Here is a 25,450-nt window from a genome sequence, read left to right as displayed (position 1 = left end):
TACTCATAAATAAAAACTTAAAAAAAAAAAAGAAAGAAAGAAAGAGCAGTCAGTGCTCTTGACTGCTGAGCCATCTCAGCCCTGAAAATGGAACTTTTTAAAGATTGTTACGGCTGGAAAGGTGGCTCAGTGATTAAGAGCACACTGGCTGCTCTTCCAGAGGGTGTGGGTTCAACTCCCAGCACTACATGGCAGCTCACAGCCACCTTTAACTCCAGTTCCAGGGGAGCATCTTTTTCTCTTCTGCAGACAGTGCATGCATGTGGTGCACAGACATGCATGCAGACAAAACACTCAAATACATGAACTATAAATACATCTTCAACTGGGTGTGGTAGTGCATGCCTTTAATCCTTGGAAGGCAGATCTTTGAATTCAAGGCCAGTCTGATATATGGAGTGAGTTGCAGGACAGCCAGGGGTACACAGAAAAATTCAGTCTCATAAATAGATAGGTAGGTACATAGGTTGATAGGGAAGGAGGGAGGGAGGGAGGGAGATAAATAAGTAAATATTGATTGATTGACTGACTGATTACATAAGAGACATTATCTGAAGTAAAGGTGAAAATCTCAAATACAATCTGTCAGCAGTGGCTATCTCCTCTAGGAGCCTCAAAAAAGACTTGCATTTTCCCCATTGTTTTAAGGTCTTGTGAATTGTACAAATGGAGTATTTTTACAATTTAGAAGATTATATACTATGTCTTAACATTTCCTATTTTAAACATGAGATTACATAATAATTTAATATTCATCTCTGAGTTTGGGATATAGTTCAGTGAGAGTGCTTGCCTAACAAAATAAGGCTTAGCCAGGTGTGGTGGCACACACCTTAAGTCCCAGGAGGCAAGAAGCAAATGGATCTCTGTGGGAGATCAGCCTGGTCTATACAGTGAGTTCCAGGACAGCCAGAATTACACAATAAAATCCAGTTTCAACCCCAGCCCATCCCCCAAAAAGATAAGGCATGATTTAATTCCAATCTCTCTCTCTCTCTCTCTCACACACACACACACACACACACACACACACACACACACACACACAAATGAACTCTGAATTTTCTATCATACTATTTTTACAGACAGACAGTTTTCATTGCTAGTTTTCACACACACACATATAAAACTCCTTTTACTATATGGCATTCCAACATATAAATGTATTATAATTCATTTTACCAATTCCTTTATGAAGAATGCCCTTATTAATTTATGCAACATGTAAATACATTGAGTTCCTATCACAGTAAATTCCACAGGACACTGGAGATATAAATTGGGCAGTTCTGACCTAACAGCTGACATTTCAGAGAGTAAGGAGTCAGGCACAGTACATTTTACTGCAGCTAAGATATGAGTCAAAAGAGTGGGGCCCAAGAGCTAGTTAGGGGAATGGAAGGCAGTGAGGACTTATTTTATAATGTGCTCAAGCTGGGTTCTCTAGTAGAGTTCCTTGAAACAGAGAACAGAAGGTATATTGACATCTTAGGGGGAGAACGCTGAGGCAAGAGCAAGCATAAGCTAGATATAGAGGTGCAGACCTCTTAACTCTAGCACTTAGGAGGTGGAGGCAGGAGGAACAGGAATTCAAGGTTAGCCTTGGCTATATAGTAAGTTTAAGGCTAACATGGAATACCCAAGACTGTTTTAAAACCTTCACCCTCAAAAGTGCAAAGGCTTTAACTAACAACAAAGCTGGTAGTACTTAAACAAAGTAGTCAGTCTGAATGCCACTTGGTAAGAAAAGAAAAAGCAGCAAGGGATGGGGGCAGGAACAAGCCAAGCAGGGCCATTTTAAGGACTTGTGAGACAGAGGCGGCACATATGAACTGGGGTTCAGTAGTATTGGGTGCTACTGAGGAAACTAAAAGAACAAATAGAGGGGCAAGGAGTCCAGTTAGGCTGAAATCTCAACAGGGGGATAAAAATTTCAGCTACAGTGGCAATAGTGAATAGAATTAAGTGGAGGAATTCAGGGCATTTTCTGAAGCTAAGATCATTAATATTTACTGCTCCTGACTGTAGGGTTAAATTCGAAGAGATAAGAATAAATGTTTTTAAGGCAGAAATAGATGAAGAGCAGACAATACTCAGATATGTAAAACTGCAGAAGTGGGTGGTGAGTGGGGAATTAGAATGCCAAAACACTTTGAAAGCTGATACACTTGGACAGAAAAAGAAGGTGCCACTGACTGGAGGCGACTGGCTATACAGGTCTGGAACTCAGGGCAGAGAGATCTGACTACAGAGAGAATCTTGAAAGTCTTTTGTACACAGGTGACAGGGTTTAATGTCAAACTAGGTGAGATTAAGTGGAAAATGGAGGTAGATAAAAGAATCTTTAGCCTGAGTTCTACAACATCCCAGTGTGTAGAGACAGAAGCGAGGAAGCACGGTAATAGAGGCCAAGGTGAGAGTGTGTGCTGGCTAACAAACTGTGCTGGATAAGCTCTGACCACTGATCTCTAGGTTTAGCAATGTGGAAGCCATACACTTAAACACAGTGAAGGAAAACGGCTTTCAGACTTCTTTTTTGTTTGTTTTTTGTTTTGTTTGTTTGTTTGTTTGTTTGTTTGTTTCGAGACAGGGTTTCTCTGTATAGTCCTGGCTGTCCTGGAACTCACTCTGTAGACCAGGCTGGCCTTGAACTCACAAATACGCCTGCCTCTGCCTCCCAAATGCTGGGATTAAAGGCGTGCACCACCATGCCTGCTTTCAGACTTCTGTAATTACAAACAAGAGCTGGCTCAGCAGCTAAGAGCACTTAGTACTTTTGCAAAGGACCTGGATTTGGTTCCCAGCACCTACAAGGTGGCTCACAGTCATCTGTGACTTCAGGAAAACTGACCTCTGAGAGTACCAGACACACATGGGACAAATACATGCATGCAGGTACAACACTCATACACATAAACTAAATATCAAACAAAAACCTCACAACAATTATCTCTGTAGTGTTGTAGGAACAGAGTTTGTAGCCCAAATATATATGAATTTAACACAAGTGCATTACCAATTTCTCCAAATAATTGCACCAATTAATTTCTAGTCAATACAAAACTGTGAATGTTTTTAAACTAAAACCTAAGTAGACAAATATCAAATTTCTATTTTTTAAGATTAATTTCTACTGTATATGTATGAGTGCATTATATATATGTATATCTGAATACCACCCATATGCCTGGTGCCCTCTGTGGCCTCAAGAGGGTACTGGGTCTCTTGGAACTAGACTTACAGAGGACCACAAGCCATGTGGGTGCTGGGAATCAAACCCGGGCTCTCTGTAAAGGTAGTATGTATTCTTAACCTATTAAACCATGTCTTCAGCCCAATGCAGAATTTCTTAATCTCTGTTAAAAGTCATCTTCTTAGCCAAGTATGGTTGTGCATGCCTCTAATTCTAGCACTCGGGAGGCAGAGGCAAGAGGGTGGATCTCAGAGTTCAAGGCCATCCTGGTCTACAGAACAAGTTCCAGGACAGCCAGGAATATATATATAGAGAGACCCTGTCTCGAGATACAAAAGCAAACACAATAAAAAAGTTATCTTCTAATACTATAGCTCTTTATGACCTAAGTTTTGAGTTACTCGGCACTTGGCTTTTTCTTTCCCATGAAGCCACCTTTGCCCTTCTGTTCCCTGCCTATCTTTACTGATTTATATATAATACTTGCTGTATATTAAAGTTAACTCTTTCACATGGTTTTTTTTTTTTAGATCAAATTTCTCCCATCAAACTCACAGCACTTTTTAAAAAAAGATTTATTTATTTATTATATGTAAGTACACTGTAGCTGTCTTCAGACACACCAGAAGAGGGCATCAGATCTCATTATAGATGGTCCTGGGATTTGAACTCAGGACCTTTGGAAGAGCAGTCGGTGCTCTTAACCACTGAGCCATCTCTCCAGCCCTTACATTTGTTTTTTATATTACTAAGAAGCAAAGACAAAAAGAAGTATATCAAAACACCTGGCACTGGGGTTTTGTATGTCTGATCTCTTGGTTACTCTGCAGCATGAGGATATTCTAGCTCGGCCTGACAGCCTGAAAGTACTGATAGGACTGAGTAGGTAGCCCTTCTAATGTACTCACCTCATGTCCCTTGTCCCATATCCCTTTGGATTACATCAGGGAATAGTGGGAATGCTGATCAAAATTCTGTGTATCTAACTATACAGTGGACATACAGTAAAAATGTATAGAATAAATGAGGCATCCTCTGGAATTGGAAGCAATTCATATGACAAAGAAGAAAAGCAGGCTGGAGAGATGAATTAGCAGGTAGAGTGCTTGCCATAGAACCATAGAATTTGAGTTTCAAGTTTGGATCCCTAGTACTCACATAAAAGGCAGGCATGACTTTCTCTGTGTAGCCCTGGCTGTCCTGGAACTCACTCTGTAGACCAGGCTGGCCTTGAACTCACAGATATCCACCTACCTCTGACTCCCAGTGCTGGGATTAAAGGCATGCACTACCACAGCCCAGCCTGCACATTCACACTCATAATCTAAACAGTAAAAGATAGGTAAAGAAAGACAGGCAAATCCCTACAGCTCACTGGCCAGCCAGTCAGTTTACCCAACTGATAAATTCCATGGAAGTCAAAAGTATAGAGATACCCTAATGCTAACATCTATGTGTGTATCCATACATGAGCAAACAACTCATGCAAAAGAAAAAGAACAAATGGTTTTGCCTATGAAAGTCAGGTCTCTAATGGAGAGCCAGGAAGTGAGTGGTAGCACACTCTGTTAGTCCCAGCACTGGACGGAAGAGGCAGGCAGTGAGTTTGAGGCCAGCCTAGTCTACATAATGAGTTCCAGGACAGCCAGGACTACACAGAGAAACCTTGTCTCAAAGGAAAAAAACAAAAAGCCAAAACCAAACAGATCTGTAAAAGCTAGACAATGGGATAAAGAAGCAATATGACAGTGTGCCTGCATTCACAACCCTCAAAAAAACATATTTAAATACTTTACTATTCGAAGCAAAGCTACAATAGTTCTAAAAAAGTATTCCACAACATCAGGGCAATGTGACTGAAGTATCTGTCTGTCAGCAGATGGCCAGTTAGGTCAGTATCCCTTCTTCCATGCCCATATGACATGCATTATTCCAAAAGCAACACTTGGTTCAACAGGACCGCCTTCCTCAGTCTGAGAGGATCATTTTTAAGTATGGTTGCTTCCTTCCTTGAACTTTCAACCAAGCTTTCAAGAAGTATTTCAAATAGTTCATGATTCCCTAACCCAGCTAATTCTTTCATTATTTTTATTTTCTTCCTTAAGATAGTCAACAGAGATGGCTTAGTAGTTAAGAGTATTCACTGGGGCTGGTGAGATGGCTCAACAGTTAAGAGCACCAACTGCTCTTCCGAAGGTCTTTAGTTCAAATCCCAGCAACCACATGGTGGCTCCCAACCATCTGTAATGAGATCTGACGCCCTCTTCTGGTGTGTCTGAAGACAGCTATAGTGTACTTGGAAATAATAATAAATAAATCTTTAAAAAAAAAAAAAAAAAAGAGTATTCACTGGTTGCTCTTTCAGGAGACAGGGTGGACCCAGAATCCACATCAAGAAACTCACAACCATCTGTGACACTTCTGGCACTGTGAGCAACACAAGCCCAGGTACATACATACAACATGCAGACACAAGCCCAGGTACATACATACAACATGCAGACAGAACACTCTTAAAAAAATTTAGGGGGCATCTGGGTTCTTTCCAGCTTCTGGCTATTATAAGCAAGGCTGCTATGAACATAGTGGAGCATGTGTCCTTCTTACCGGTTGGGACATCTTCTGGATATATGGCCAGGAGAGGTATTGCGGGATCCTCCAGTAGTACTATGTCCAATTTTCTGAGGAACCACCAGACTGATTTCCAGAGTGGTTGTACAAGCTTGCAATCCCACCAACAATGGAAGAGTGTTCCTCTTTCTCCACATCCTTGCCAGCATCTGCTGTCACCTGAATTTTTGATCTTAGCCATTCTGACTGGTGTGAGACGGAATCTCAGGGTTGTTTTGATTTGCATTTCCCTGATGATTAAGGATGCTGAACATTTTTTTCAGGTGCTTCTCAGCCATTCGGTATTCCTCAGGTGAGAATTCTTTGTTTAGCTCTGAGCCCCATTTTTTAATGGGGTTATTTGATTTTCTGGAGTCCACCTTCTTGAGTTCTTTATATATATTGGATATTAGTCCCCTATCTGATTTAGGATAGGTAAAGATCCTTTCCCAATCTGTTGGTGGCCTTTTTGTCTTATTGACAGTGTCTTTTGCCTTACAGAAGGTTTGCAGTTTCATGAGGTCCCATTTGTCAATTCTCGATCTTACAGCACAAGCCATTGATGTTCTATTCAGGAATTTTTCCCCTGTGCCCATATCTTCGAGGCTTTTCCCCACTTTCTCCTCTATAAGTTTCAGTGTCTGGTTTTATGTGGAGTTCCTTAATCCACTTAGATTTGACCTTAGTACAAGGAGATAGGAATGGATCAATTCTCATTCTTCTACATGATAACCACCAGTTGTGCCAGCACCATTTGTTGAAAATGCTGTCTTTTTTCCACTGGATGGTTTTAGCTCCCTTGTCGAAGATCAAGTGACCATAGGTGTGTGGGTTCATTTCTGGGTCTTCAATTCTATTCCATTGGTCTACTTGTCTGTCGCTATACCAGTACCATGCAGTTTTTAATCACAATTGCTCTGTAGTAAAGCTTTAGGTCAGGCATGGTGATTCCACCAGAGGTTCTTTTATCCTTGAGAAGAGTTTTTGCTATCCTAGATTTTTTGTTATTCCAGATGAATTTGCAGATTGCTCTTTCTAATTCGTTGAAGAATTGAGTTGGAATTTTGAAGGGGATTGCATTGAATCTGTAGATTGCTTTTGGCAAGATAGCCATTTTTACAATGTTGATCCTGCCAATCCATGAGCATGGGAGACCTTTCCATCTTCTGAGATCTTCTTTAATTTCTTTCTTCAGAGACTTGAAGTTCTTATCATACAGATCTTTCACTTCCTTAGTTAGATTCACGACAAGGTATTTTATATTATTTGTGACTATTGAGAAGGGTGTTGTTTCCCTAATTTCTTTCTCAGCCTATTTATTCTTTGTGTAGAGAAAGGCCATTGACTTGTTTGAGTTAATTTTATATCGAGCTACTTCACTGAAGCTGTTTATCAGGTTTAGGAGTTCTCTGGTGGAATTTTATATATATATAAAATTATATATACTATCATATCATCTGCAAAAAGTGATATTTTGACTTCATCTTTTCCAATTTGTATCCCCTTGATCTCCTTTTGTTGTCTAATTGCTCTGGCTAGGACTTCAAGTACTATGTTGAATAGGTAGGGAAAAAGTGGGCAGCCTTGTCTAGTCTCTGATTTTAGTGGGATTGCTTCCAGCTTCTCACCATTTACTTTGATGTTGGCTACTGGTTTGCTGTAGATTGCTATTATCATGTTTAGGTATGGGCCTTGAATTCCTGATCTTTCCAAGACTTTTATCATGAATGGGTGTTGGATTTTGTCAAATGCTTTCTCCGAGTCTAAGGAGATGATCATGTGCTTTTTTTATTTGAGTTTGTTTATATAATGGATTAGGTTGATGGATTTCCGTATATTAAACCATCCCTGCATCCAGATGCCCCTCAACAGAGGAATGGACACAAAAAATGTGGTATATTTATACAATGGAGTACTACTCAGCTATTAAAAAGAATGAATTTATGAAATTCCTAGGCAAATGGATGGACCTGGAGGGCATCATCCTGAGTGAGGTAACCCAATCACAAAGGAACTCACACAATATGTACTCACTGATAAGTGGATATTAGCCCAGAAACTTAGGCTACCCAAGATATAAGATACAATTTGCTAAACGCATGAAACTCAAGAAGAACGAAGACCAAAGTGTGGACACTTTGCCCCTTCTTAGAATTGGGAACAAAACACCCATGGAAGGAGTTACAGAGACAAAGTTTGGAGCTGAGACAAAAGGATGGACCATCTAGAAACTGCCATATTCAGGGATCCATACCATAATCAGCCTATAAACGCTGACACCATTGCATACACTAGCAAGATTTTGCTGAAAGGACCCTGATATAGCTGTCTCTTGTGAGACTTACACAGGGGCCTAGCAAACACAGAAGTGGATGCTCACAGTCAGCTATTGGATGGATCACAGGGCCCCCAAAGGAGGAGCTAGAGAAAGTACCCAAGGAGCTAAAGGGATCTGCCACCCTATAGGTGGAACAACATTATGAACTAACCAGTACCCTGGAGTTCTTGACTCTAGCTGCATATGTATCAAAAGATGGCCTAGTCGGCCATCACAGAAAAAGAGGCCCATTGGACTTGCAAACTTTATATGCCCCAGTACAGGGGAATGCCAGGGTCAAAAAGTGGGAGTGGGTGGGTAGGGGAGTGGGGGGGAGGGTATGGGGGACTTTTGGGATAGGATTGGAAATGTAAATGAGGAAAATACCTTTAAAATATATATATATATATATAAAAAGAGACAAACATACAATTTTTAAGTACACATAAGATATTTATAAAAATAATCCATATATTGCTTTTAGAATAGAATACTGAGCAGACCTAATGAATGAACTGCTGATTCACACAACCATGTGGTGAAGTACCACAAACTACTGTGAGTGAAAAAAGCTGGAAGGAGCCTGTGGTCGGGGAGAAATGGATATTGAGCTTAGTAGGTATTCATGAAGAGTAGAAGTCATAATAGTAGTTATCTCTAACAATGTATTGATTAATTGGGGGTATATAAAATTTTTGGATGTAATTAAAACTCCAAAAAAAATATAGCCAGGAAGTCTTCTAACTATAGAAAATGACCAAGAGGTGAACATGGAATTGGTGGTAACTTCTTTTTTGACAAGTCAGGTACTCTTGCTAGATATTCCACAGGTGGCACATACCTGTAACTCCAGCACTCAAAAGGCTAAAGCAGGACTGCCTCAAGTTTGAGGGTAGTGAGGGCTATATGATGAGTTTCAGGCCCACCTAGGCTGCCATGTGAAAGCCCGTCTCAAAAGAATGGTGGTGGGGTGGGGGTGGGGCAATAGGGCCAACTTGTATATCACACCTCCATTGGCAAAAACACATAAACTAAGAAAAATTATGGTAAATAACATGGAGTCAGTATTTTAAACCATTTAAATCCCTCTCTCTCTATTCTAGAGACAGAGTTCTCATTTAGCCCAGGCTGGCCTCAAACTTACTATATTCAATGATAACCTTCAACTGATGATTATCACTAGATCTTATGAATCTCTTACTTCTCAGGCACTGTGACTACAAACATATACATACCAATGTGCCCAGTTCTATGTGGTACTGGGAACTGAACCTGGGCATCATGGATGCTGGGCAAATACTCTACCAATTAAGCTGAACCCTCAACCTGAATACATACTCCTTGAAGAGAAAGACAAAGGGGCTGGAGAGATGGCTAAGCAGTGAAGGGTCCTTGATGCTCTACAGAGTACTTGAGTTCAATTTCCCAACACACACTCTAGGGAGGCTCACATTACCTACCTAACTCCAGCTCCAGGGAACCTGTCACCACCTTTTGATTCCCAGGGGTACCAGCACACTAGTACACATATACATACATAGATACACACATGCATAAATAAAAAAACATCTTTAATTGGTCTGGAGAGAAGCCTCAGTAGTTAAGAGCAGTAACTATCCTTCCAGAGATCCTGAGTTCAATTCCCAGCAACCACATGGTGGCTCACAACCATCTGTAATGGGATCTGATGCCCTCCCTGCCTTCTGGTGTGTCTGCAGAGAGTGACAGTGTACTCACATACATAAAATAATTATTTTTTAAAAATACTTAAGAGAAGTTGAAATGAACAAACAGAACAGTCCTTTTAAAAAGGAACATATAATACTCAAGAATGAGAAGACAGGAGAGTGGACCGTCTTCATACACAGGGGAATACCCTCTTCACAATGCCTGCCCACAGAAAGAATAAAATTACACTATTCAAGTATTACCTTACATAAATGTTAGGTAGAATTTAGTGATTCTTCAGTTAGATGAAATTTTGTCTAAAACGGAATCTGAATTTTCTTTACTTTTTGCCAACCTAAGATCACATTTTCCTTCCCATGTATACTCAAGACTTGGGCAGAGCAGCCTCTCTAGAGAGGTTCAACCCCAGGGACTGAGTGAAGTACTGGTAATGCCTTTAAGAAGTAACAAGGAAGAGCTGGAGAGAAGGCTCAGTAGGTTAAGAGCTGTGCTGCTCTGACAGAAGACTCAAGTTTAGCTCTCAGCACACGTGCTGGATGACTCACAACCACCTTTACCTCAAGCTCCAGGAGACTTAACAACTATCTTTTGGACTCTGGGTACTCACTCACACATGCATGGATACCCACACAGGCATACCCATATACATATAATTTTCAACATAAATTTTAAAATTTTTAAATTGACATTTTTAAATAATGAAAGAACAGAAAACATCCTCTCTAGAAATCCAGAAGGATAAACATCTTTAAGCATGTAGACTTCTACTTACAGAGACGAAAGTGAAGCAGAGGCCAGCTCCCCGTGGCGCTAACTGCTCTGTGTCAAGTCGCGGTTTTGCTAACATCACTGACATGAGGGTGGGCAGAGCAGACTGCTCTTCTGAGGCCTCCTTTGCTGCACTGCCATCTAAACCATACAGAGGCTGTTCTGCTCGACGCTGGAAAACATTAAAGAGGACACACAGCTGATGTAAGAAAGGGTAATCAGTACTGACAACATGCAACAGGTTTCAATAGCATGGTACACAAAACTCCTCTGAAAACAGAGTGCAACCACATGGCCACCATCTTCAAACCTGAGCAAATACCTTACTCAGATTGTATAAAAGACGTTCTAATGATTCAATTTTACAAAACTCTCAACGTTCAGATTACTTTGTATTGTTCAGTAAATCACCTCCATAGATCTCTCAATCTTACACAGGAAAAGTTATTTCTATCCTATAAGTAAACAAAAACTTAAAATACCTGCTGTGTGGCTTTACAGACAAGAGTTTATGGCACTCTGAATTCTACTCTCATTATATCTCATTATACCGCAAAAGCTCTAAACTAAATGCAAGCAGAGCAAGCAAGCATAGGACAGTAAAGGGGAAACATGTGACAACCATGTGACAACCATGTCTAGTTTACTCTAGAAATGGAGAGGATGGGTAGACATTAGCAAATCTCCTAAAATAATTCATTACACTAATGGCAGAAAAAAATTATGATTCTTCTTTTGGATCATTAAAAAAAAAAAAAAATCAATCAACTTGTATATTATCAGGCAACTTTTTTTTTTAAGTTTTCTAAAAGTTTTTTTTAAACTAGAAGTATCCAATTTTAATACCTAAGAGAGTATTTTCTCAAAGTCACTAAAAATATTACTATAGTAGGGCTGGAGAGATGGCTCAGCGGTTAAGAGCACTGATTGCTCTTCCAGAGATCCTGAGTTCAAATCCCAGCAACCACATGGTGGCTCACAACCATCTGTAAATGAGATCTGATGCCCTCTTCTGGTATGTCTGAAGACAGCTACAGTGTACTTACATATAATGAATGAATAAATAAATAAATAAATAAATAAATAAATAAATAAATAAATCTTTCTTTAAAAAAAAAGAGTACTATAGTAAGTAGAGAACATTCATTATTGTTGAACAGGCAAAGGTAACATGGAATAAAGAAAATTAGACAATGTGATATAAACACTGGAAAATATTTAAAAGTGTCCCTTTTGGATGAGGTAAATAGTCATAAAGGAAACCAAGCAAATTAGCCAAAAAACTTCAGTAGACAGATACGTAAGTACAAGATAGGTATAGTTACTACACACCAACAATTATCATCAGCAAATAGAAGAAAACCACATTGAAAATAACAAAACATCAAAAACCATGACTATGAAAATATATGTAAAGAAAACCAAACAATTTCACAGATAAACATAAAAGACAATCTACACAAGACAGGGAGAGGCAGGCAGGTCTCTGTGATGTCATGACCAGCCTGGTCTACAAAGCTAATTTCAGAACAGCCAGGCTATATGGAGAGATCCTGTCACAAAACAAGCAAGCAAACAAACAAAGAGAAAGATAACCTAGATGGTAATATCCTGTTTTAAATGCACAAATTCCCAATTTCTCTAAAACCAGCAGAGATTTTACCTATTTTACTCTAGGCTTTGGAGGGGAAGGATAAATTCTCACCGGCTTTTATAAGATTATATTAGGGGATTACATGAAAATCACATAATGTTTAACAAAGAATATTAGGGATCTAGGCAGTGGTGGTACGCACCTTTAATCCTAGCACCCAGGAGGCAGAGTTGCCTGGTCTACAGAAGGAGTTCCAGGACAGTCAAGGCTAAACAGAGAAACCCTGACTTGAACCCCTCTCCCTCGCAAAAAAAAGTATTAGGAAAACCTTACTAGATATCAAAACATGCTACAGAACTACTTTCAAAATGACATTCCTGTAATCCCAAAACTTGAGGATGAAGTAAGGGGCACTGAATTCAGTCAGCTTTGAGTTACATGGGTGATAACTTGTCTCAAAGTACTTATTTACGCATTTATATAGTTTAAGTTCTAGTGGCAAAAAAAGCAAAGAATTTAGAAGCAAATTCATATAATATGGCTATATAATTTGTGATCAAAGCATGTTTTATAGTAAAGAGAATGTATTTATAAGATCAACACACTTATTTCTGAAGTTATACAGGAAAGAGAGACAAGCATCTTCCTATCTTCTATCACATATAAAAATTATAACAAGAAGATGGCTGGTGGCAGCATTCACTTTTAATCCCAGCATTTGGGAGGCAGAGGCAGGCAGATCCTGAGTTCGAGACCAGCCTAATATAAGTTCAAAGTGAGTTGAAGGACAGCCAGAGCTACACAGCGAAACCCTATCTCAGAAAGAAAGAAAAAAGAAAGAAAGAAAAAGAAAACTTATACAAGAAAACATAAGCAAATGCTGCTATAGCTTAGTGGTCAAAGATTTTATACCTGGGGATGCAACATGCATGTGTGTGTTTTTGAATCATAGTGACATTAAAGATGTATAACATAGTCTCTCTTGTTCTCTTGCCCTCTTCCCTTCCCTACTCCCTTCCCTATTCTCTTCCCCCTCTCTCTACGTGGTCACAGTCGGCCTCTACTTCTCTACTCTCTCCCTCTCCCTGCCTTTCTCTGCCTCTACTACCCTCTTAGCTCCCCTCCCCGTGCCCTGAATAAACTCTATTCTATACTTTAAAAAGTATAAAATAATAAAAGACACTTATAAAGTTAAATGAAAAAAAATCAATTTAAGCATATCACGAATTTGTAAACATAATTACAACATACATGACACCAAATTAAGAATCTTAAAATGTCCTCCTAGCTAAACTGAAAAGGCCATTCAACATATGAAAAGATGTTTAATATCCCTAGAGGAAAAAAAAAAAAATCAAAGTTAAATCAAAGTATTTTTCTCGGTAGAAAGATTGTAATGACAAAATTCAGTTTTAGTTGGATATGCCAAAAGAAACTAAAACTGTTGACAGAAATGTACGTAACACCATATAGTATTTATATAATATATACCTCTATATATTACCTAAATATAACTATATAATGACAGAATCTCTCTTTGTAGTCCTGGCTGTCCCAAAACTTGAAAGACAAGCTGATGACCAAGTTGGCCTCAAATTCCCAGAGATCTACAGGCATTTCTGCCTCCCAAGTGCTAGGACTACAGGAGTATAGCGCCAATGCCCAGCTTGGAATGATCTTTGTAAATATACTTTTTGACTAAGGAATTATACAGAAGTTATTTTTGGTCGTGAGCCTAAGCTTTACTGGCTGAGCCATCTGAGTGGTGATGGGTCACACCTTTGATCCAGTGCCTAGAAGGGAAAGGCAGGAGGATCTCTATGAGCTCAAGGCCAGCCTAGTCTACAGAGTGAGTTCCAGGAAGCCTGTCTCAACAGGCAAAACAAACAATAAAAGTATTTACAAAGGAGACATTAATTACAATGACAACACTACTTATAAAACACAAATATTTATAGGACACTGAATAAATTAATATGATTGAAATAAGGAAAACTAGCACCAACTAGTACAAACATACATGTATATATCCTGAAGGATCTAGAAATAGAAACACTTGCCAACCGCCTTTGGGGAGTGAGGGTAGGGCTGACGATTGCTCTGAATGTGCTTAGCTACATCCCCAGTTCTTTGGGGGAGGAGATATGTCTCACTATATAGCTCTGGCTGTCATGGAACTCACTGTGTAACCAGGCTACCTCTAACTCAGATCTGTCTGAATCTGCCTGCCTCTGTCGCCCAAATACTGGTGTTTAAAAGGCATGCACTACCACACCTGGCTTTTCCCAGATCATTTTTATGTTTTCTCTGAGACAGTCTCACTGAATGGCATATACTGGTTCTCAACTTGCTCTGTAGCCAAGGTGGGCCTTTGTAGAAATGGCTGTTTTGTAGAGACTTTATAATCTGTTTATCAGGAAAAACGTCAAAGTCATAGTATGTATTTTAACCCACATCTAATTTTATCTTACTTAAAAATCATTAGATTTTATTTGTATGACTATTTTGCCTGTATGCATATATGTGCAGTATATGTATGCCTGTTGGATACCCTGGAGTTACAGGTTATAGATGGTTATGAGCCATTGTGGGTGCCAGAAACAAGTGCTCATAACTGTGCACTCTCTCTCTAGCCCTTGGTCTGGGTATTTAGCACAGACTAACCTCAAACACATGACCCTCTATCTTCAACTTCACAAATGCTGGGATTACAGCTGTGTACTATAATGTCTGGCTACTTAACTATTCATTTGAGAAAGTAAAAGTAAGATAAATATATCAAATTCTACTGACAAATGAATTTAGTTTTCCAATCTGTAAGTAACTAGTCCTCAGTATCAACACTCTTACCAAACATAAGAGTCTGAGTTTGTGCACTATAACACTGTGGTAACCATTCATTACAATGTGCTCACTAAGTCAACTTTTCTGCCCTACATTCAATAAATATCCACTAAGGTCTAAAGTCTTTAACTAAACAAAGGCAGGTTAGGATATTTGAATAAATCTTTCCCTGGAAAGCAAATTTAAAGACACGACACAGGCCAGGGATATAGCTAAACCCTTCAATTCCTAGACACCACGGATAAACAAACACGGCTGGGTGCATGCCTTAATCCACAACAAGTTCCAAGCCAGCATAGTCAAGACTTTTTATCAAAACAGCAATTTTTAAAGGGGCAGGATAAATATCTTTAAAGAATATACAAACATCAGGGATGTGATAAAATATATAGGATCTGCTAGGACAAAACCTAAGAGCACATGATAAATAAAACATCAAAGTCATATATGGCACCAAGATGTCAAGTAATCTCTGGCCCAAAGCCCAACCAAGTAGAGAGCTCAACGGGAAACACTTTCCACTGCAAGGTGGGCCTCCAATGCAGCAATTCTTAGGGAAACAGTAAACCAAGAGAAAACTTTCTTCTAGCCTCATGGTTTCAAGGAAGTTGCCTCGGCCATGTAGGGAATTGGGCTTAGAAAGTGTTAGGAGAATCCAAACCAATTCTTTGACAGCTGAAACAAACACCAAAAATAAACCAACCAAACAAATATGGGCCGGGCTGGTGAGATGGCTCAGCAGGTAAGAGCACCCGACTGCTCTTCCAAAGGTCCGGAGTTCAAATCCCAGCAACCACATGGTGACTCACAACCATCCGTAATGAGATCTGACTGTCTCTTCTGATGTGTCTGAAGACAGCTACAGTGTACTTACATATAATAAATAAATAAATCTTTAAAAAAAAAAAACAAATATGGGCCTTAAATGTGATGAGGTTACAACAGAAAGCTAAACTCTCTAGAAACTAAAAAACAAATATTCTCCCTCAAAGAACAAATATATCTTCACAGTCAAAAATAATTTTTCAAGAACTCTAAGTTATACATCATTAGAAAACAGTGTAAAGTTAAATAAAACCACAAAAAAAAAAGAAAAAATGAGAGCAGAAACTATAAAAACCTCAGATGCCAGAATTATCAGATACTGACTATAAAATCATGTGTTCAAGATTTAGAAAAATAAGAGATCAATGGTAAAATACTTGCTGAGCAAGACCTGTGGTTTGACCCCTACAATCACAATAAAGATTTTTAAAAATAAAGAGGACTGGAGAGATGGCTCAGCAGTTAAGAGCATATTATACTCTTGTAGAGGACCCTGGTTCAGTTCCCAGCACCTATACTATCTATAACCCCAGTGCCAAGAGGTTATGACATCCTCTTCTGACATGGGCATGAGGTACACACACGGCTCACATACATATACACAAGCAAACAGTCACATGTTAAAAATGTAAATCTTTAAAAAGTAAACAAAGCTTGACAGAAGTAAGTAAAAAGCAGAGAGCTTTTTGTTTTTAAGCAGCAAGAGGACTCGGGATAGAAATAGTTCATAGTATCATAGTAGAGCACTTGTTTAGCATGTGGCACGGTCCTGGAGATTGAGCCGGGGAAGGCAATTTGGAAACTGAGGAGCAAGAAGCAATAATCCACAAAAAAGCATACACAGACAGAAGACTATATAGACGTGAAGTTAAAGAGACAAAGGGAAATGATGCCTGTGTGCTCTGCTAACAGCAGAAAATGCACAGTGCAGAGATACCTAGGAGACAATAACTATTAATTATTCAAAACTGGAGAAGCATACCAACTCACAGACCCCAAGACCCCAAAGAGTCATTAACCAAGAAGAAGATAATTCAAAATGACACACACTGAAACGTCAGAATACCAAAAAAAGCAGCCAGAGCAGATGGCTAAGGATCTAGCTCAGTGACAGAGCATTTACCTGGTGTGAATTAGATCCTGAGTTCAATGCCCAGTACAATAAAAAGTAAAAATGAGTAAAGAGCAGGCCCGGAGCCAAGCAGGGTGGCAAACACCTGTAACCCCAGAGTTTGGTAGGTAGGCAGGAGGATCAGAAATTAAGTTCATCCTTACACTACATAGCAATTTCAAGGCTAGCCCATGTCACATGAGACATTGTCTCAATCAATCAATACCAAAGAATTAAATAAATATAGCAGTTCCCTTAAGAGAAAAGTTTATATAATATATGAAGGAAAAATCCAACCATATTATATTGGCCAGGAATCATATTAACAAAAAGCTGATTGTATATAAAATGAAATACTAAGAACATATAATGGTTTGGATATACTAAAATCACACAAACCACATTTGAAGAAGAGCTTTGAATTGACTCCGCAATTAAGAGTACTGTCTGCTCTCCCAGAAGACCTGAGTTTGATTCTAAGCACCACATGGCAGTTCACATCTATTACTGAGGTAAAGGGATCAGACACCCTCTTCTGGACTCTTCAGGTACTGCACACAAGTGGTACACAAATATATAAACACAGGCCAAATACCAGTATAAATGAAATAAACTAAAATAAAGAGCTTCAAGTAAATAAAGTCACCTAATATATAGGTAAAGGTTAACATAAATACATAAGCAACTTCTACAGTCATAATGAGAAATACCCACACCTGCCTTAGTAACTGATAAAACAAGCAGATGATCAAATTTAAATAAAGCCTGGCACATATCAAGCAATGCTTTTTCTTTTCTTCTTCTTTGACAGTGTTTCTTTATGTAGATCTGGCTGTCCTGGAACTCACTCTAGACAAGATAGGTCCTGAACTCAAGAGAACCGCCTGCCTTTGCCTCCTGAGTGCTGAGATTAAAGGTGTGCACCACCACTATAGCAAGCAATATTCTGAACTAAGCTGTACTCTCCAGCCTAAACAGTATACTTAGCAAAGGTGACTTAATGGCACAACTAAGCTGTAGTTAAATGTGTCTGCTTAGAGTAACAGTGAAACGCTAAGGAAAAGCAGTTACCATGGAAACAAGATTACCTCTGGCATAGAGGTGGGATACATTCAGGGACTTAAGGAAGGACATCTAAGTTTACAGACTCCTGCAAAGTTTACTTCTTGTATGTGATGGTTATAACTACTTTTATAATCTTTTTTTACAATCTTGTTATTGAAAGGCCAAAGAAAAATATTTTAAGCTTTAAAGGACCATTCTTTTCTATCATATATTGTTTGTTAAAATTTTTTTAACATTCCTTGCTTGTCAGCTGTCATGACTTTTGCCAACTCCTTCATGAAAATGCTCACGTTTTATGCACATTTTTTATTTAAAATATTCAACAAAAAATACAAAAAAATCATTAATGGGGCTTTGGAAGTAGCTCAGCAACAGAACATTCGCTAGGCAAGTGCAAGACCCTAAAAATGTTCAGTATTTAGCATCCCCCACCCCACCCCTGCGCCACAAAGAAGAGGGATACAAAATGACACCTCTTCACTTTATCTTCCCTTTGAACAATTTTGAGAGGCCACTGGGTCCTAAGCATTTTCGATGCTAGAGGTTGAAAAACTGAACAAGATATTATCTCTTCCATGCCAAATAAAGGGAATGATTAAAAAATAACTTGTTTTATATAATAAAACTGGAAGAAAAACAAAACCAAAAACTGTAACAGACGAAAATAGCAGTGAACAAGAAATACAGTAAGGTGCCTTCTCTCGCAAGACTAATACTTGAGGACGAAGAGATAGGTAATGAGTTAATAGTTAAAAATTAGGACAAATTATTAAATAAAAATGTACTACTATTAAGGCTGAAGGGATGGCTCAGTTGGTAAAGCACTTGCCCTGAAAACACAAAGAGCTGAGGTGGATCCCTAGATCCCACTAAAGAACAGCTAGGCATGGTGGCACATGCCTTTCATCCCAGCACTCAGAAGGCAGAGGCAGGTGTGAGACCAGCCTCAGCCTGGTCTAATGTAATTGTCTCACCAGCTCCCTAATGAAATGAAACGAAACCAAAAAGATAAAACTAAAGAGGTAGGGAGAGCCGGGCATGGGACACTTGACCCCAAGTCTGACAACCTGAGTTTGATCTCCTGAATCCATATGGTAGGAGAGAACCAACATCCATGAGTTATCTTCTCACCTATATATACATCCTGTGATATGTGTGTTTACTCATACATGCAGCTGTGTGTGGTGTGTGTGCAGCATGATGGCATATACATGAAATTCCAAAACTGAAGAAACAGAGACAGACAAATCATTGCCAGCCAGCCTAGCCTACTTGGCAAGTTCTAGCCCAGTGAGTGATCATGTCTCAAAAAAAGATGGCACATGAGGAATGACATCCAACCAAGGTTGTCTTCTTGCATATGTGTGCACATGTGTGCACAACACACACATGGGCAAGCAGGTACATCCTTACACACAAAAAAATATTAAAACTATACAATATAATAATAACAATAAACAATCTACAATAAACAGGACAATATCAATAAATCTCACAAAAATAATACTGAACACAGAGAACCAAACACAACAATACATATTTATGATTTTATGGATAGCAGCTATACCTAGTGGCAGAGAAAGGGCTAGAATGGCAAGGAACACAATGGTGATGTTTTAGGGCTAGTAATATTTGGTTTCTTATGCTGGTACAGTTTGTGAAAACTATGGACAACTGTTTGTGTAATCTGAAAATTGATACCAATTTAAAAAATTAAGTATATATCGAAATTTGTGTATGGAAGGAAGGGATGGGAGGTAGAACAAAAAACTGAGAGACGGAAGGAACAGAGGCAATGACAAACACTAAGAGAAATGGGTAGAGAAATGGCTAGATGGGCAGAAGCACTTGCCATGCAAGCAAGATGACCTGAGTTCAAATCCCCAGTACTCACAAAAAAAGCTGCATAAAGGTAATGAATGTCTGCCACCCAAATACTCCTATAGTGGAAAAGCAGGCACAGAATATCCAAAAACTTTCAGGCCAGGTGACCCAATACATGTAGCAGTGGTGAGATCCCTTCTCAAACAAGGTGTAAGGCAAGGACAGACACCCCAAGTTATAGTCTGTGGCAAGTGCATGCCTAAGCATGTGCTCATGAGTGTGCGAGCACGCGCACATACGCCCACCCACCCACCCATGCACACACACAAAGCAATACTGCAAACAGAGAAACCAGGTATAAGAAAATGATATTTTAGAGCGGCTGGGCAGGGCAGATCTCTGTTAAGGTCATTTTTGAACAACATCCTATTAAAGAGGTTGCTGGAATCTGGCAATGAATGGTTCCGTACAAGAAAACAGCAGTGCAAAGGCCTTGAGCAGCAGGATGCCTCACAATACTCAAGGAAGCCTTGAGCAGCACAGGAAAGACTGCTGTACAGGAGACAAGTAGGCAAGAACAAAGAGCATCAGGAGCTACTAAGCCATGTACTGTATTACAGAAGCCACTCAATTCTGCAGGGCTGGCAAATGAACTTTACAATTCCTTGAGCTCCGAAACTACATGAGATACATGAAAGCCATACTGTGGATTGAACCTAGCTAGGGCCTTGCAAATTCTAGGCAAACACACTACTACAAAGTTGCATCCCAGCCTTTTTTTTTTTTTTACTTTTACTTTAACCCCAGCTCCTGAAATCTGACATAAAGACAGATAAGTCACATTGTAGAGTGTCAACAAATTACCCAAAGGTACTGGAGCAAAGTAATATAAAACCCTACATTAGCGAGTTCAGGAAGTAGCAACATCAGCTACTAAAATTTAGATCCTTTGCCTGATGGGCAGTGCTAACCTAACTTTATAGGAACCAGCTTTCCTAGCCCTTGTCCTTTTTTTTAAAGCTTTGAAATCTCTCTTAAAGGATGAAAACAAACCAATCTCAAATACATTATGTTTTCTACCACATCAGTGAGAAAGCCTAAAAGATATGGATATCAGAAGCTGATTAAAATTTTAAAAGGAAGAAAAGAAATTAGAATTTGGCAATGGTTTAAAACCCACCGTCTGATTGGAATTACTTTCTTAACAGACTGGTAAATTGGACAGGCTTACAGGCAATTAAAGAGCTGCCATTAAGAATCAAAGAATGGACTAACTCTGAGAGAGTTGACTTGCTAATGAAAGATGTCAATCTAAGTAAGTGATTTATAGGCAACAGCATAAAGTTTACTCCCTCGTTCCTTATGGGTAATTAATGGAAGAGAAATGGCTTTAGTGTTCCTGGGCTACTGGTCTCCTACATAATAGGTGTCAAATTCTCCAGGTGAATGCTTACCGGTAAGGGATTGGATAAGGAATGTTGCGGTGAGGATCGTGCAACTGGTGGAACACTTCTGCCAGGGCTGGTTCCTGGCCCGCTTCCCCCAGCAAACTGGCCAACAGGGAAAAATGGATATGAATAATTCAAAACAGTACCATGCTTCAGAGGAGAGTAAAAGATTAACATACAAACAGGTCTTAATTATACATGGCCCTTTAAGTCAATACATCTCATTCTAGAGATAAAATGCCATGTAAGCCAAATTTATCTTTTCAATGAGAGTTTTGAGAAAGAGCTCCCAAAGAAATGTAACAAGATACATAGAAAACATGGGTTGAAGCTGAAAGTACGCATGGTTTTGGACAGACATGAGAGAAGAATGCATCTCCCCACCCCCACTTGGTCTCAAAATACATGAGGCAGAAAGACAGTAGTGTAGAAGTTGTTAGTGATCTTTAGTAACCACTTAACAATGAGTCACTGAGTTCACTACACATACATTCCACAAGGAGAGACAAGTCCTTGTACCTTAATCACTGAGAAACACAAAACCTAATCTGGCCAAGAGAAAGTGCACTTCATATGTGAATTCTTCTATCATCACAGACAAGACACATGATACAAAACTTAAACCTAGCAAACCTGCAGCAGTCCTTCTAATTACAAGATGGCCAACATTAGTTTGATGAAGATGGAAAGAGAAGGGCAAGATCACAGTAAAGGCAAAACACTACTTTCTAACGCCTTAAATAAACAAGAGTATTATTAAGTTGTTTAAAGATACTGGAGGTTGTTTTTTAACCCCCAATTTAACTTACCTCAAAGTAATCACTAATTTTATGTCCCCTAGGAGTGCCTTTCCCTGAAAATGAAACCAAAGTTAGGTACAGTTTTTCCAATGCACACATAAGCCATCATCACTGAAATGCATGTCAAAGCGCAGTAACTGACCAATCACAACGCTGTCATCTTAAGTGTCAGCTTTACTTTTAACAAATGATACAAGCCCGTACACTAAGATTACCTTATCTCTTCTATGTAACAAGTGACTAAATGAACACTGATGGGAATTTTTCACACCTTGTTTTAAAAATATACATGCTAAAATCAGGAAACAAAAATCATCTATAATCCACATCCCAATTTAAGAAACCAAGATTCAAACAAATGCATCAGAACTAAAGAGCTGGTCACCTTTTACATAACTTTGTAAACTTGGAAGGACTTCCCTCACACAAGACAGAATGACTTTAACTACTGATTTTTAAAAGGGAACATCAATGCAAAAAGACTGGGAATTCCAGTCCTTAACCAGGACAGGGAAAGGCTAAACCATTTTTTTTTCTTATCCTTGACTATATATTTAACAGTGTAACTATCACTGATACAAATTTCATCCCAGTAGGTTCCTATGGAAGAGTTCTGTAGATGAAACCATTTCTGGCTACCACTACTAACAAGACTTCATTGTGCCCTCTTTCCCATATGATTCCTGTTTGGTCTGAAGAAAAGTCTGTAGTAAGAAAATCACTCAAGTACACAGGGAAAACAAGAGTCCCCAAAGAACTGACACCGTTTCGTCAGTGTGTGTCAAATAGCAAGTCTGCAATAGCCTAATACCCTAAAACACAGAAACCTCTGTCAGGGATCCTTCAAAGCAAACAAATCACATGCTGGGAGTTAGACCACTTCACGTACGCAGACAGCCTGGGTTTAATGTAAGATGGCCACTACCTTGGCTAGTGTCATATGGCTCGGCTTTCCTTTTCCGATTTCGCTGGTCATTCTGCTTTTTCTCAGGAGTCTGTTAAACACCATGCATGTCACAATTAGAATATTGGTAAATTTTCACATTAGGATAACAGAGTATATGCAAAATATTATAGATATAAAAGAGTTATAACTGGCACAGACAAGTCTTAAATCAGTGTCCTGCTTTTGGGACAGAGAAACAGGAAAAGTACAGGGTTTTTAATCAAACATAAACAACTTTTAGAAAGTTATTTAAAATTTAAAATAAAAGTTATTTACTTTCAACATACTCATCAGTAATTCAGAATTGTCACAAAATGTAAGATGTTTTAGCAGTATGGTAGCCCATGCCTGTAATCCCACAAGCAGGAAACTGTGGCAGGATCTCACATTCAAGGCCTGCCTGAGTACGCACGTAGACCTGTCTCATGAAAGTATTTTTGAAGGACAAATGTCAATTCATATAGCAGGCTTTCAAACAACTTCAAAAGTGCTTAAACCCAACCCTTTAAAAAGAAAGGCCCAGGCTGGAGAGATGGCTCAGTGGTTAAGAGTACTGACTGCTCTTCTAGAGGTCCTGAGTTCAAATCCCAGCAATCACACAGTGGCTCACAACCATCTGTAATGAGATCGAATGCCCTCTTCCGGTGTTTCTGAAAAATAGCTACAGTGTACTTACATATAATACATAAATCTTTAAGAAAAAAAAAAAAAAAGGGGAGATTTAAAAGTAAAGGCCTGAATGTCTGTTCAACTAACTAAATTTATAGAAAGCTTCACAGTACAAAGCAAGCAACTGACTTAAGACTTGCACCTAAGGCTGGAGAGATTGCTCAGAGGTTAAGAACACTGACTGCTCTTCTGCAGGTCCCAAGTTCAATTCCCAGCAACCACATGGTGGCTCACAACCATCTGTAACAAGACCTGATGCCCTCTTCTGGTGACTGAAGAAGGCTACAGTGTACTTACGAATAATAAATAAAATAAATCTTTAAAAAAAAAAAAAAAGACTTGCACCTATATCCATGTGGGTAAGTTATCTACTTAATACTATCTTCCAGCTAAGCAGGAAAAAATGGAAACTAAACAACAAAAAGTCTTTCAAATGCTACTGCTAAATTCAGCCACTGACCTACGAGTACAGAGAAGTATTAGAACTCAAGAGTAACTAGCTAATTTGCTATAATGACAAATCTCCCACCTTTATTAAAAAACTAAGGCTCCTAACACCATCCCTCCCCGCACCCCACCCCACCCCCAAAAGAAGATGTAAAAAAGAGAAAGAAAAGGCCCATGTATGAGTATAGTAAAAATGTGACAGAGGGCCACATCAAAGCTGCACCAAGACAACAGCTCAGCACTGCACTGAAATGCCCTGCAGTGACATGGTGCTACCCTGAACCCAGACTAGAGGTATAAACATGAGAGCAGGGTTGTTCAGGAACGGCTTACCTCTACTTCTTTATCACTCAACGACCCCACGCTGCACAGACTCTGGTTGGAAGACTCACTGTTGAGTGGCCCCTGGAAGGAAAATGTTTTATGAGCAATTAAAGTTTTCATTTAAGATGACAGCAAACGTATGCAAGAGGGCTGTAGATTCGAATGTCTAAGTCAGATTAGAGGAACCAGAAGCAGCTGTTACAACCCCTCTAAACCAAGCTGAAAGGGATCAGCTACAACACTGTGGCCTCCATGCTCAAATTCTCTAACTATTGATAGTTTTATTTGCTTTACACATAGGCAAGTCTTCCCTTCAAGAGTATGATCATGTCCTAAAGCCATTCTTTAGGAACAATAAAAATGGCAAGTCATAAAAACAGCCTCTCACGATGACAGCACCTGAGGAGGTTAATGGCTCTCTGTGACTGCAGTTAAGGATCACTGTAACAAACACTTTGGTTTTTCAAAGAGTCTCTATCTCTATAGCTCTGGTTGTCCTCAAACTTACTATGCAGACCAGACTTGCTTTCAACTCATAGAGATCCATCTGCCTCTACTTCCCAAGTAAAACCAAACCAAAAAGTGTTTTCTGAAAAACATCCTACAGAGACATGAATGCAATATTAAAAACATCTCAGTACTCAGAAGGCTGTGGTCAAAGGAGCCCAAGCTAGAGACAGATAGGATCTGAAGGAGAAGAGCCTTCCTCCCCCCACAGATATCCAGGCTAGGGCAATACACAGAAAGGTTTCTCTCTGAGAAACAACACCAGAAGTTTAACACTTCAGATTAAGGGTGGCTAGAAGAGAAGACAGAGAAATAAGCTTGTCCCCAAAACAAGAAACAGTAAAAAATTTAGAAGGTAGAGAGAATCAGTACCCAGCATTGTCACAATGTATTAGTTAACGCAAGGCAACATGGCACATACCTACAGTTCCAGCAATCATAAGAGTTAGGCCAGTGGAGGTTACATAGT

The 25,450-nt window shown here is 39.2% G+C and overlaps 1 protein-coding gene across 20 annotated transcripts in view; it reads right to left on the bottom strand.

Moving 5' to 3' along the window:
- Tlk2 (tousled-like kinase 2 (Arabidopsis)) overlaps positions 1–25,450 on the bottom strand; it is a 116,065-nt gene that overhangs the window by 52,025 nt on the left and 38,590 nt on the right. For 11 of the 20 annotated variants that reach the window (XM_017314550.2, XM_006533316.4, XM_006533314.4 and 8 more), the window contains exons 3-7: positions 24,484–24,555; positions 23,014–23,083; positions 22,098–22,141; positions 21,295–21,390; positions 10,582–10,749 (exon numbers count right to left, since the gene is read on the bottom strand). In XM_017314550.2, coding sequence (XP_017170039.2) covers positions 10,582–10,749; positions 21,295–21,390; positions 22,098–22,141; positions 23,014–23,083; positions 24,484–24,555 — 450 coding nt within the window. The remainder of the gene's footprint in view (positions 1–10,581; positions 10,750–21,294; positions 21,391–22,097; positions 22,142–23,013; positions 23,084–24,483; positions 24,556–25,450) is intronic. The other 9 variants (XM_006533315.4, XM_030246000.1, NM_001294331.1 and 6 more) reach the window with 2 other exon arrangements.

The sequence above is a fragment of the Mus musculus genome, chromosome 11 (assembly GCF_000001635.26).
Source record: "Mus musculus strain C57BL/6J chromosome 11, GRCm38.p6 C57BL/6J".
Lineage (NCBI taxonomy): Eukaryota > Metazoa > Chordata > Mammalia > Rodentia > Muridae > Mus > Mus musculus.
The sequence above is the reverse complement of the archived record's forward strand: the minus strand, read 5'-3'. Positions and strand labels throughout refer to the sequence as shown.